Source organism: Chiloscyllium plagiosum, unplaced genomic scaffold (assembly GCF_037043375.1).
Source record: "Chiloscyllium plagiosum isolate Xiang-an unplaced genomic scaffold, Cpla_swu_hap1 HiC_scaffold_26, whole genome shotgun sequence".
In the NCBI taxonomy this organism is placed as follows: Eukaryota; Metazoa; Chordata; class Chondrichthyes; order Orectolobiformes; family Hemiscylliidae; genus Chiloscyllium; species Chiloscyllium plagiosum.
The window spans coordinates 23,472,226-23,486,543 of record NW_028270164.1 but is presented as its reverse complement, the minus strand read 5'-3'; the positions used below and the strand labels follow the sequence as shown (position 1 = coordinate 23,486,543).

At 43.7% G+C, this 14,318-nt stretch overlaps 1 protein-coding gene across 2 annotated transcripts in view; it reads left to right on the top strand.

The window, feature by feature from the left end:
- Window positions 1-14,318, top strand: part of plxna2 (plexin A2) — a 498,163-nt gene that overhangs the window by 60,239 nt on the left and 423,606 nt on the right. For both annotated transcript variants that reach the window (XM_087973574.1, XM_087973575.1), the window contains exons 2-3: window positions 1,474-2,696; window positions 5,410-5,592. In XM_087973574.1, coding sequence (XP_087829700.1) covers window positions 1,554-2,696; window positions 5,410-5,592 — 1,326 coding nt within the window. In that variant the 5' untranslated portion in view covers window positions 1,474-1,553. The remainder of the gene's footprint in view (window positions 1-1,473; window positions 2,697-5,409; window positions 5,593-14,318) is intronic.

The window sequence follows — 14,318 nt, the reverse complement described above, 5'->3', positions numbered from 1 at the left end:
CTATAGAAGATCGCTAATAGAAAACCACTATACCCATTCAGCAGAAAGTTCATGTTTTCCAAGTAGCGCCTACAATTTGTCAATTGCCTTCTAGCCAATTCATGTTGATGAAATGCGTGCTTTACCAGAATGACTTGTAGATTTTTTTTTTTAGCACATTTAGATATAATTTAGGAATTGATGATCTGTCTGGCAAAAGTCTTTCATTATCGAACAATCCAAACAATGCATTTGGTCAGTGTCGTGTTCTCAGCACAAATGTATGCAAATATGCTAATAAATGTGGTTCATGAATTGAGGAAAAAACATTTCCATTGATACCAGACTAACACTACAAATAGGTTTTCTGATGTGATAAGGTTAATTAAATATACACCTAAAAACCACAATTCTTTCTTTGTACAACATGACTTGGTTGTCAATGCATGCACCAAGGATGGGTTTGTTCCTCATGTTGATGGGCATCAGTAGAGACTAGTGATAATAGCTACTGGTCACTTCTGTATCTGTGATTTCATTCACTCCATTATTGTTAAGTAAACCTTTACTGCTCAGTTCTTGAAAATCTTGAATTCTCTGCTTAAACCTCCTGCTTTGCTGGATTCTCCTGAGAAGATTCTTGAGAACATGTTTCTCTTACAAAGCTTTCGGTTAGTTGTTCAAATAATCTCTTAATGAGCCTTTTTAAATACCTTGGGACGTTTGATTACATTAATAGAACTACGTAAATGCAGATTGTTATTATGCTAGCCTGCAATTTGCTTGGTTGTCACTTGGGTGAGAATCTACTAAAATTCTTTATCTCTTTTGTATTGACCAAGAGGTGGGTGATTGGGCCAGACTTAACACACTGTCTTTTCCTGATATTTCTCTAAGTTTTTGTATGTAGATTTGTAAGGCATTCGTGTCTCCATCATTTTATCGATGTGGTCAGATATTTATTTTAAGCAAGTTCCTAATGTAGTGCCAGATGAATGATCTTGCCATTGTATGATGGTATATTACAGCATTATGTCAAGGTTACAATTAGCAATATTAATCAGAATTAAAGTAGTGCAGGAAATTCAACTAGGAGGCTTCCCAACAAATTGCCTGAAATCCTGGACCTGTAATATTTTTGTCCCAGTGACTTGGAAACACAGATCCCAGCTGATGACACTTGGTAGTACATGGAAGTTGTCACCTTCATGTAAGGAGTAGAGTTGGGGTAATTAGTAATGTGGTGTGAGATTTTCAGTGCAGTTCAGTTTAACAGATTTGAGATGGGGTCTTCCTCCATCCAAAGATAATTGACCTTGGTGCAGAAACAACAGCTAGGTGATGGGTGACAGCCCATGATGCACATGCAACACTGGTGTTCTCTCAAAAGAGAAATCTTGCACAAATTTTTCATGTATTTTAAGTATTGATACATTTAACATGCGATATTTTGTGGCATGCTTGCATATACTAATCATTTGATTTGCCTTTCAGAGTCATGTAAACACTGAAGTTCAGGCACAAATTAGAATTGAGCACTTCCTGCAATAAGGCTCAGAAAAGTGTGTCCCAAAATGTCGAACTGTGTGGCTCCTTTCGCTATCCTCATGATTGTCCTTTCACGGCCCTCATGGAGCAGCAAGGAATATGTCAGCTTTCCCATCCAGAATCGGGATTGGACACTCAACCACTTGGCTGTTCACAGTATAACAGGGAATGTTTATGTTGGAGCTGTCAATTGGATTTACAAACTATCAAGCAACTTAACGCTGTTATTGAAGCATGAAACCGGTCCAGAAGAGGATAACAAATCTTGCTATCCTCCACTGATTGTTCAGCCTTGTAATGAACCCCTGACAATGACTAACAATGTAAACAAATTGCTTCTTATTGATTACTCTGAGAATAGGTTGCTGGCCTGCGGAAGTCTGTTTCAGGGAGTCTGCAAACTCCTGCGACTGGATGATCTCTTTATATTGGTAGAACCTTCGCATAAGAAGGAACACTACTTATCAAGCGTTAATGAAACAGGGACAATGTATGGCGTAATTGTCTCATCTGAAGGATCAGACAGCAAGCTCTTCATTGGAACAGCAGTGGATGGCAAGCAAGACTATTTTCCGACTATTTCGAGTAGGAAATTGCCACAGGATCCTGAATCTTCTGCTATGTTTGATTATGTGTTACATAGTGACTTTGTTGCTTCCTTGATTAAAATCCCGTCGGACACCCTGGCTATGGTGTCGCACTTTGACATATTTTACATATATGGTTTTAGCAATGGAAATTTTGTGTATTTCTTAACAGTACAACCAGAAACTGAAGGACTTACTGGCTCCACAAATGATCAGTTCTACACTTCCAGAATTGTGCGCTTATGCAAAGAAGATCCCAAATTCCATTCCTATGTTTCACTCCCTATGGGCTGCATAAAGAATGGAATTGAATATCGCCTTTTGCAAGCTGCATATTTGTCAAAACCAGGAAGTGTTTTGGCAAAGTCTTTAAATATTTCAACAGATGATGATGTTTTGTTCACCATATTCTCGAAAGGTCAAAAGCAATATAAGCATCCACCAGATGAGTCAGCACTCTGTGTGTTTGTTGTGAAATACATTAATCAACAGATAAAGGACAGACTGCAGTCATGTTACCGTGGTGAAGGGAATCTGGAACTGAACTGGTTACTAGGAAAGGATGTCCGCTGCACCCATGCGGTAGGTCTCTCCTCTATCCGTTTTGAAACATTTCTGTTACTAATTCAAACTTTTTGCTTTGCTTATCCAAAAGTAAAATTAATTATCCATGTTTCACAACTTTGTACAAACCCGAAAGCACTCAGCCAAGAAAACTATTGAAATGCAGTCACATTACTATGTAAGGAGAATGCACAGTTAGTTCCCACAATAATCATGTATTGATAATCTGTTCATGTGATATTTATTGGGCCATAGGCATTAGCCAGGAAAGGCCCAAGATTTTCTTTTCAATTATGCCATGGGGTCATCTCCTTCCACCTGAGAGGATAACTGCGGAATAGTTTAATGTCTCATACTAAAGATGGTGCCTCCGACCAATGTATTTTTCCCTCTGTACTACACTGGAATATCAACTGAGATTTGATGCTGTAATATATTTCTAATCCAGATGTACTTTAGATGATTTTCATCTAGATTGACTTGTTTTAGCGTATGCAGTGGAATTAGTATTAAAGTGGAATTCTAACTGTAACACACACATTACATGTTAGTTTCCTTTAAAGAGGAAATCAAAACCAAGAAAGAGGTCCATCACCTTCATTGTTAAGAATGCAAATGTGAAGGGCTTGAGTGGAAGCATGTGTCCTGCGATTGGTGGATTGGTAACTGAAGGGTACTAAAAAAATGAAACTAATTTAAAATATTAAACTTGAGCTTTATGCTTTAGTAAATATTAATGAGGACATGGAATCCCCCATTTGCAAGTGTTGAGTGGGACAAGCTTGACTTCAGCAGAATCCATAATAACTGTGAAAAAGAAAATAGAAAATTATTTTAAAACCAAAATTGAACATTGGAAAATATAGGGGAGTGAAAATAATTGGAAAGGGCAAATATAAGTAACAAATAAAACAACTTGTATCTTCTATTGCCTTGCGTTGAACATGGAGGAGATATTGTTCATTAATTCAGTGAATATATGAGTAAATGTTGGTGTGTAAGCACTCTTAATTCTGTTGCTATCTTTTGAAATTGTCATTTGATTACTTTCTATTTGTGTCACTCCACTAGCCTGGAATGATTGGACATAATGTGTCCATGTTGTGTCACACAGTGAGCTCTCAGTCTCATTAAGCTGATATCCTCATGAGATGCTTGTTTTAAATGGAGGTTTGGAGCTTCCTCATAGGAAATTGAACAACTTCCATCACCTTTGTGTGACTGATCACAAAGTAGGCTGGCAAAAGCTCAACGGTGGGTCATTAGTCTGCCAAAAGGATTGATGCTATATGTGTATTTTCTGGGATAAAGGAGAATTAGAGTGTTTTTATTTGTGTTTATCTTTACATCATTTTCTGTTACACTAGTAATTACTGTCAGTTTTCAAAACCTTACCAGGTTTATCACAAAATGAAAGTACTGTCTTTGTAAGTCAAACCACTTTGTCCATGTCACAATACTTCAGCCTTATGCTTTCAGTTCATCTACCCTTAACAGTGCTGCAAATCCTAACTGACATATTGGATTAAGAAATCCATTTCTTCATGTTTATCCTATAGGGGTTACATTTAATTAGTCAGAAGTAATTTTGCTTCAGATTGGCAACCTTTAGCTCCAACAGAGACTAAAGTAGGTTCAGATGTTACAGAACAATGATACTCATGAGTTTCTTGTATTGGGCCATGGGCTTTGCCTATCTGTTATTGCCCTGAGGCAATTGTGACTTTTTAGCTCATATAGGGTAATGTTGGTATGGGATTGAAGTCATATAGTCTGGGTGAGGACAATTGATTTTTAAAGAACATTCATACACCAATGGAATTTTTCTGACCATTTGGCTCCATAGTCACTCTTATTGTTACAAAGTGAGAATGTGGATTTGATATTACATTCAGATCAATGAAGAAATTATTGAATAGTGGAGCAGGCTCATGGGACTGAATGTGAAATGAGCATATAAATCAGAAGCAGGCAGAGACCATTGTGGGCGGCACGGTGGCACAGTGGTTAGCACTGCTGCCTTACAGCGCCAGAGACCCGGGTTCAATTCCCGCCTCAGGCGACTGTGTGGAGTTTGCACATTCTCCCCGTGTCTGCGTGGGTTTCCTCTGGGTGCTCCGGTTTCCTCCCACAGTCCAAAGATGTGCAGGTCAGGTGAATTGGCCATGCTAAATTGCCTGTAGTGTTAGGTAAGGGGTAGATGTAGGGGTATGGGTGGGTTGCACTTTGGCGGGGCGGTGTGGACTTGTTGGGCCGAAGGGCCTGTTTCCACACTGTAAGTAATCTAATCTAATCATTCAGCCCCATGAGCCTGCGCCATAACCAATGTTTCATCTTAACCAAGATTAGAGATATATTGTGAAATGACCATATAAATCAGAAGCAGACAGAGACCAATATGTTTCTAATCATTATCAGAATTCACTTGCTAATCTGGGCGTGAAATGTGGCAGTAAAATCTGAGATTATATTAGGCTCTCCTTGAGACACTGGCTTGTTGCATGCCCAGTTGGCATTGCTGGACATTTGCAATTGCTGAGATGAAGTACTTGTGTCTGAAATGTGAAGATATGTCCTCTCACTTGCATATTGTAACGTCAGTGTTCTGCATCATTCCACTCGCCTCTCACAGGATACTTTCTCTATATGTTTCACAGAAAATTATAATATCTTATGTGGGTGACTCATGAATGAGTTATTGCAAACTGACACCATGTTTTCTTCCTTACAGCCAGTCCCAATTGATGATGACTTTTGTGGATTGGATATAAACCAACCCCTTGGGGGCTCTGTACTTGTGGAAGGCATTGCAGTTTTTACAGAGGATAGGGACCGATTGACATCTGTGGCATCCTATGTCTACAATGATCACTCTGTGGTTTTCGTAGGAACAAAGAATGGGAAACTTAAAAAGGTAAAGTAGAATTTTGAGTTTCAGATGCAATGGGACTAATCTCCAGTCAAGACAAGTGAAGAGTGCTTACATGCAGCAGACATTTTTCTATATTAAAATAAATCCTCAAGCCACCAAAGATTCATCATGTGAGATCTTCTTTTGTTTCATAACGTGAAGAATGTCATAGTCATGAGCAAGTTTATTTAATTAAAGACAGTTCAACCAGGGATCAATGCACCACCAAAATGAATTAACTGTGATTGTCTCAGGAGAGTGCACTTTGATGAATCTGTCTGAGTAATTAGACAGAGTTGGGGAAAAAATACTCAGTAGAAAAATTTAAGTTTTAATGAAATATTCTACTCCCAAAATATTAATTTCTTTATTGTCTCCAAGGCCACTAACCTATGTACCCAACTTTTTTTTTAATTGATATGGCTTGTATGGTACTTCCTGAACTGGGATTGACCCAAATCTGCACCTTTAGAAAGTACGGTGCAATCAACATTGATTTATTTTGTCACCGTGAATCACTAAATACATCCCTACAGATTGCATTTATCTTTTCTCTCCATTTTTCATACGTGTTTTTAATGTGTTGTCTTTGTTTTACAATGGATCTTTTATAAATCTCCACATTACTGTACCCCAAACTACAGGGAAGGGAATCTCCTTATGTAAATTCTGTGGAGGTCCTTTTGTAAAATATATATCAATAAGAGTACTTCAAACTGTTATCATAAGGTGCTTCAGTATAGTCACCTTCAGCGTTCCCTTATTCCTGGCTTAAATGTACCCAGGTTGTTCAGTGGTACTTCATTGCAAAGCAGACGACAAAGTTGCATAAAGGCGATATTCTTGGTGTGTGCTGTCAAGTGATTCTTCTATTAATGGTTACATGTATTCCAGAGTTCTTGAATGAACAAAGTCTGTATTCGTCCAACGGTAAATTCCAAGATTCTTTGTCTTGTATGAGGAATAAAGAAGTTTAGGTAATTAGCTAGAGGCTATTGCAACAGGTACGAATATGAGCCTTTTTACTTCAAATTACAGGTTACTTTGATGTTTATTTCCTCTTTGTCTTAACCACCTCCTTTTTTCCCCTATATTCTTGGTTATAAAGCTGTACCAGTCTAAATATTTTGGCAAGAAATTCAAAGGCTTAAAAAAATGGTTTCCTTTACCAGTTAAAGTTTGCAATTTGAAGTGGCCGGCCTTCAAATGCTTTGCACCAGAATGATTGAGGCATAAGCTATTGTATCTTTAATGCAACATTGGTTAAATACTTGATGCACAGGAAATGCTTCAAGGTAAAGAGGAGAGAATAGGGCAGAGTTTTTCATTACTCTGGTAAAGATCCTGCACGACTATGCTGAGTTAAAATGCCTCTATATTTCTATGGTTCTACATTCAGCAGCTAACTAAGTAGTGTTTTTGATTTATTTGTAAGAAATGTATCCTTTGATAAGATGCATCGTAAAATGTTTCACAGATTGACTAAGATGTGTCTAATTAAAAAGAATGTGCTGGTCTTTTTGGTGCATTGGAACAAGAGTAAGTAATTTACCCCTTTTTGAGTGTATTCTACCTCACTATGACTATAGTTGATCTGAAATCTAACTCCATATCTCCACATTCAGACATGTCTCTTAGCTTTAGTTAATAAAAAGCTTAAGAATTGAACCAGCATCAACTGTCACTTTTTTCCAAAATCCACCTAGCCTTTGTTGGATTTTGTAACTTAATTCTGGAAAGCCTAAATATTAGAACCAGTCCTACTCCTTGATATTGCTACTAGTCGAAATCCTGTTTCTCTCTTTTCTTGGACAGCTCAAATTCAAACCCTCCCTTGGCCGTTTTACACATTTTCTTAACTGGGATTGCAACATTGGCTTGTGTAGGCTGTTTTCATAATTTAATCTTTAGTAGCGCTTTGCAGAACTTGTCTTTGCAGGTAACCGTCAACAGATTTTTAATGAATAAAGTTTTTATCTTTCAAATAGTTTTAGATTAGATTAAATTCTCTACAGTGTGGAAACAAGTTCACACCGACCCTCCGAAGAGTAACCCACCCAGACTAGTGCACCTAACACTACGGGCAATTTAGAATGGCCAATTCACCTGACCTGCACATCTTTGGACTGTGGGAGGAAACCCACGCAGACACTGAGAGAAAGTCACCCAAGGCTGGAATCAAACCTGGGTCCCTGGTGCTGTGAGGCAGCAATGCTAACTGCTGAGCCACTGTGTCGCCCATATACTGCAATATGTCATTATTACTTAATTTAACCTTATTTGTTGTGATGCTGTGTTTCAATGAGTCCTTTTTTTAAATAACCCTTGTGATGTAGGCAATGCTCATGAAAATGTAATTATTACCAATTTCTCTATGCATTATTCAAAATGGGATGTGCTTTCTCCTTGGTTCTCAAAGTGTTTACTTTTAACATTCAGCTCCTGCATTCATTGGTTCACACAAGAGCTAATGAAACTCTGCATCTCCGTTTCCCCAAAGGGCTCTGGATGCTGGATTAATTAACATTAGCAATACCTAGATCAAGCGTTGCTAAAATTATCTTTAACTGTATGGTTGCGCTAGACCTACAGTTTATGTTTAAAGATTGGTGTGGGAGAAACAAGTTCAAATTCATAGAACATTGGCATCAGTATTGGGGAAGGTGGGAGCTGTTCAGATGGGGGTGGGGCTCCAGTGGAATCATGCTGTAATGATGCTGTAGATGGGGTTTTAAAGGTAGGGTTTCTGCCACTTCACCAAAAATTATGGGGAATGTTAAAGGAGGGGTGGACGGTGGGGGGGGGGGGGGGGGGCGGGGGCGGGCGGTCAGGTCTGGTCATGAAAGTTTCAGAACAAGTAATAGGACAGAGACTGGAAAGATCAGGAATCTAACTTCAGGCACAGCAGGTAAAGGAACAGCTATGAGAAGTGGATGCCTAATGCAGGAATGATTGTGTTGTACTTAACTAGGTGTGATATGTCAAAGAAGGTAAATAAACCTCCAGCATAGATTGTAATTGGTAGTTCTTCTATTGTGGATATTGCAGAGATATTCCCGGAAAGGGGTCAGGGATGGGAACTAAATATCCAAGGATACGTTTCCTATTAAAAGGACAGTCAGATGGGCAAAACTCGCTCATTAGTAAGAAATGAATTAAGTTGATAACACGAAGCAATATAGGACCATTATATCTGGAATTTGTCTGGGTAGGATTGAGGAACTGCAAAGGAAAAAAGACTCTGAATTAAAAGCAGATCTCCTAGCAGTGGCCAGTACATGGAGCAGAAAATATATCAGGAGAGAGTGTCTTTCTTAAATGCCTTTTCTATTACAATAGCCAGAGTGGACTTTAATTTGCATGTGGACCGTAAAAATCAGGTTGGTAACAAAGAGGAATTTGTCGAAACTCATTGAGGTATTGGAATGCACTAGGGAACAGGCAGTTCTGAATTTGATGTGGAATGAGGTAGACTTAATTAAGGAGCTTAAGGTGAAGGATCCCCCAATGAGGCAGTGATAATAACATGATAGAATTCACCTTGTAGTTGGAGAGGGAGAAGCTTGAATCAGATGTAACAATATTACCTTGAGTAAAGGAAGCTATGAAGACCTGAGGGAGTTGGCTAGAGTTGATTGAAAGGGGAGTCCAGCAGAGAAATGGTGAAGCAGCAATGGCAGGAGTTTCTGGGGTAATTTAGGAGGCACAGCAGAGATTAGACCCTGTGGAGAAGAACCATACTAAGGGAATTTGGAATATTGAGCAATTTAGGCCCCATATTTAGGGAAGTATGTACTGGCATTGGAGGGACGCCAGAGGAAGTTTATGATTGAGAGCTGGTCATATGCAGAGTGGTTGAGAACTCTGGGTCTGTGCTTGATGAAGTTTAGATGGATGAGAGGATTTGACTGAAACTTAGAGAATATTGAGAAGCCTGGCAAATATGTCTCCATGGTGAGGTGAGAACGGAATTGAAACCACACCCTCAGAGTGAAGGAATGGTCTCTAAAACACAGATGAGGAAAACCTTTGTCAGCCAGAAAGTGGTGAATCTGTGGAGCTCATTGCCACAGCTTTCTGTGGCGGCCAAGTCATTGAGGTTCTAGATTAGCGAGGAAATCAAAGGTTATGGAGAGGAGAGAAGAGAATGGAGTTGAGAAATATATCAGTAATGATCAACTGAGGCAGGAGGCCTGATGGACAAAATGGCCTAACTCTGCTCCTATAGCTTATCGTCTTGGGTTTCCACATTGACCTGGAGGTACCACGTGACCTATCAGAATGTGCTCTGTTAATCAGTTTATTGTCACAATCTAGTAAGCACAAGAAATCTTAAAAAAAACATCATGAGTAAGAGAGCACACATTTTGTGAATTAAGGGCATAAATGTATTATGTAGTACATTTTTTCAAGAATGATAATATAGTGTCCACATAACCATGCGTTTGTCCAGCAATGACATTCAGTACAATGTACACTACCTGATTTTGCAGTTACAGAAATCGCCAGGACTGAGTACAATTTCTTCCTTTGTTTTCATTCAATGCTCACCAAATAAGGGCAGTTTTTAAAATTATTATTTCAGTTGAATACTGCTACCAAAATCCAGGCACCGTCATTTAAGACGAAATTAAGTCAGAGCAAGGCTCATCCATGGCTCACTCGTTTTTCTGGTTCTAACCTTTTGATCATGGTCAACTAGTTCTGGGTCAGCAAAAAACGAAGTTGCACATAGATATAGGCTTTCACGCCTTCAGGTTACCCAAAGTGCTTCAGAATCACATTTTGTTGTGTACAGTTGCTGTTGCCGGAAAGAACAGTCGATGAAAGCATAGCAAGCTCTCTCAAATGTAATTTAAATAAATTACCATATAACCTATATGCCATGTTAAAAGTATTGTCCTGTACTCCTTTCCTTCACATTGGATATTTCCATCACTCGAGAGCCTTAGTGTCTCACCTGGAAGAAAGTGCCTTTGATATTGCAGCACTCCCTTGCTACTGGTTTGTCCGGATTGTGCTCCAGTCACTGGAATGGGTCTTCAACAAGACAAAAGCACTACCTCTGAGCTGGCACTGGTCCTTGAGTTTACATCTGTGGCTCAGTGCACAGAGCAGCAGGTACCAAATATTTATTTCTATGAATAAAGTATATTTTGAAATTTAAAAAAATGTTTATCAATCAGCTAAAAAGAGAGATGGGTTGGGTGGCTGGTAGAGTCACTGGGCAAACAAGTCCGTCTCCTGGTGACTGAACAAACAGTAGCATTGGCAAATAGCTAGAAATGGGTTGCCTAGCTATGTTGCGAGTTGGGAGAGAATGCATAATATACCGAAACTGAAAAGAAAGCAAGTAAATTAAACCTAGCATTTGACTCTCAACAAATGGCAACTGTCCTGCAATTGTCCTGACATTTTTGTCATTCTCTACCCGCCTGCCTAATGGGAGCATTGTGCCCTGTGACAGGGTTACTGTTGTGCTGCAGTTCTGGACCTTGCAGTTGTGGGTATGTTCGCTGAGCTGAGAAGTTGGTTTGCAGATGTTTTGTCCTTTTTCTAGGTGACATCCTCAGTGCTGTGGAGCCTCCTGTGAAGCGCTGCTGTACGGTGTTGGTTGGAATTACAAACTAACAATTTCCACGATAAGTCTGATCAATTACCTTGTACTTTAACTGAACTCTGGATGATTATATACCACCACGTTAGGTCTTGACCTTGATCCATGTGGCGAAGATCGTCTAGTATGAAGGTGTCTCCCAGAAATGGGATGAAATGTCTGCAAACCAATTTCCCAGCTTGCCCAACATACCCACAACCACAGCAACTAGCAGCTGAGCTACAAATCTTAACACAAACCTTGAATCCTGTACCTTCTCACCACTTTCCCAGCTAATTTGGTTTATCTGAGGCAGGAGATGGTCAGCAGTCCCAAACCGATAGGTATTTCCTGGCAAGAATAAAAATCCAGGCACTGCTAAGTCATTTTTAAAACACATTTGGAATGTATGTGTCCACTTTACTGCCCATAGTCAACATATTCTGTATGAAATAGGTGTGTGTATTCTTGCCCCATTGTGAATCTCAATTAAATGTTTTCAAGAACAAATCTACATGAGTTTTAAGAATAAAGTTTATGACAATATCTAATGTTATCCTCAGTCTCTCACTCTCATTCAGACTCACTCTTACTTTATCCTACTCTCTCTCTCTTTTTCCCTCTCTCTCTCTCACACTCTCACACATTGTCTCTTTCTCCCAAACTTTCTCTGTCTCTCTCTCTCTCTCTCACACACACTCACTCATGCCATCACATGGGCTCTCTCGCGGACTCTCATATGCGCTGTCTCTCCCATACACGCAGTCTCGCTCTCTCCCGCTCTCTCTCGCCTCTCTTACACACTCTGTCCCCCGCATGCGCTCTCTTGCGCTTTCTCATACACGCTCTCTCGCACTCTCTCTTGTGCTCTCTTTCACTCTCTCATGCACGCGTTCTCTATCGCACGCTCTTCTACGCGCTGTCTCTCTCTTACACTCTCTCATGCCCACTGTGTCTCTCATGTGCCCTCTCCCACTCACTCGCACGTGCTCTCTTGTTCACGTGCCGTCTCTCTCGCGCTCTCTCACTCGCATGCTGTCTCTCTTGCATGCTCTATCTCATGCATACTCTCCCGCTCATGTGTTCTCTTTCGCGCGCTCTGTCTCATGTGCTGTTTCTGTCACGTGCTCGTGCTCTCATGCTCGCTCTCAAGCACGCTTGTCTCTTTCGCGGGCGCTGCCTCTCTCACTCTCTCTCCCACGCATGTTTGCTCTCGCACGCACTGTCTCCATCTTTCATTCACCCTTTTTGTTTCACTCACCCACTTTGTTTCACTCTTTCTTTGTCACACACTCTGTCTCTCTCACTGTGTGTGTGTCTCTCTCTCACACACACACTCTGTCTCTCTCTCACCCTCTCTCTCATCCTGTCTCTCTCTCACTGTCTCCCTCTCTCTCACCAGCTCTCTCTTTCATTCGCTTTCTTTCACTCACTCTCTCTCCCTCACTGTTACTCTCACTGTTACTCTCACGCTTTCTCTCATGCTTCCTCTCACGCTCGCGCTCTCACACGCTCGCGCTCTCACACGCTCGCGCTCACTCTCACTTTCGCTCACTCTTTCACTTGCTCTCCTTCCCCGCCCTCTTTCCCCGCCCTCTTTCCCCGCCCTCTTTCCCCGCCTTCCCCCCCCCGCCTTCCCCCCCCGCCTTCCCCCCCCGCCTTCCCCCCCCGCCTTCCCCCCCCGCCTTCCCCCCCCGCCTTCCCCCCCCGCCTTCCCCCCCCGCCTTCCCCCCCCGCCTTCCCCCCCCGCCTTCCCCCCCCGCCTTCCCCCCCCGCCTTCCCCCCCCGCCTTCCCCCCCCGCCTTCCCCCCCCGCCTTCCCCCCCGCCTTCCCCCCCGCCTTCCCCCCCGCCTTCCCCCCCCGCCTTCCCCCCCCGCCTTCCCCCCCCGCCTTCCCCCCCCGCCTTCCCCCCCCGCCTTCCCCCCCCCGCCTTCCCCCCCCCGCCTTCCCCCCCCCGCCTTCCCCCCCGCCTTCCCCCCCGCCTTCCCCCCCCGCCTTCCCCCCCCGCCTTCCCCCCCCGCCTTCCCCCCCCGCCTTCCCCCCCCGCCTTCCCCCCCCGCCTTCCCCCCCCGCCTTCCCCCCCCGCCTTCCCCCCCCGCCTTCCCCCCCCGCCTTTCCCCCCCGCCTTTCCCCCCTCTCCCCCTCCCCCCTCTCTCCCTCGCCTTCCCTCCTCTCCCCCTTTCTCCTCTCCCCCTTTCTCCTCTCCCCCTTTCTCCTCTCCCCCTTTCTCCTCTCCCCCTTTCTCCTCTCCCCCTCTCTCCTCTCCCCCTCTCTCCTCTCCCCCTCTCTCCTCTCCCCCTCTCTCCTCTCCCCCTCTCTCCTCTCCCCCTCTCTCCTCTCCCCCTCTCTCCTCTCCCCCTCTCTCCTCTCCCCCTCTCTTCTCTCCCCCTCTCTTCTCTCCCCCTCTCTTCTCTCCCCCTCTCTTCTCTCCCCCTCTCTCCTCTCCCCCTCTCTCCTCTCCCCCTCTCTCCTCCCACCCTCCTCTTCCACCCACCCTCCTCTTCCACCCACCCTCCTCTTCCACCCCACTCTCCTCCCCACTCTCCTCCCCCTCTCTCTCTGCCCCGCACGCGCCCCCTCTCGCCCCCTCCCGCCCCCTCTCGCTCTGCCCCCCCTCTCGCTCTGCCCCCCCTCTCGCTCTGCCCCCCCTCTCGCTCTGCCCCCCCTCTCGCTCTGCCCCCCCTCTCGCTCTGCCCCCCCTCTCGCTCTGCCCCCCTCTCCCTCTCCTTCCTCCATCTCCTCCCTCCTCGTCTCTCCCTCTCCTCCCTCCTCGTCTCTCCTCTCCCCGTCTCTCCTCCCCCCCGTCTCTCCTCCCCCCGTCTCTCCTCCCCCCCGTCTCTCCTCCCCCCCGTCTCTCCTCCCCCCCTTCTCTCCTCCCCCCCTTCTCTCCTCCCCCCCCTTCTCTCCTCCCCCCCCTTCTCTCCTCCCCCCCCTTCTCTCCTCCCCCCCCTTCTCTCCTCCCCCCCTTTCTCTCCTCCCCCCCTTTCTCTCCTCCCCCCCTTCTCTCCTCCCCCCTCGACCAGATATCCCAACCCAATCTAGTCCCACTTGCCAGCACCTGGCCCATATCCCTCCAAACCCTTTCTATTCATATACCCTTCCAAATGCCTCTTAAATGTTGCAATTGTAACAG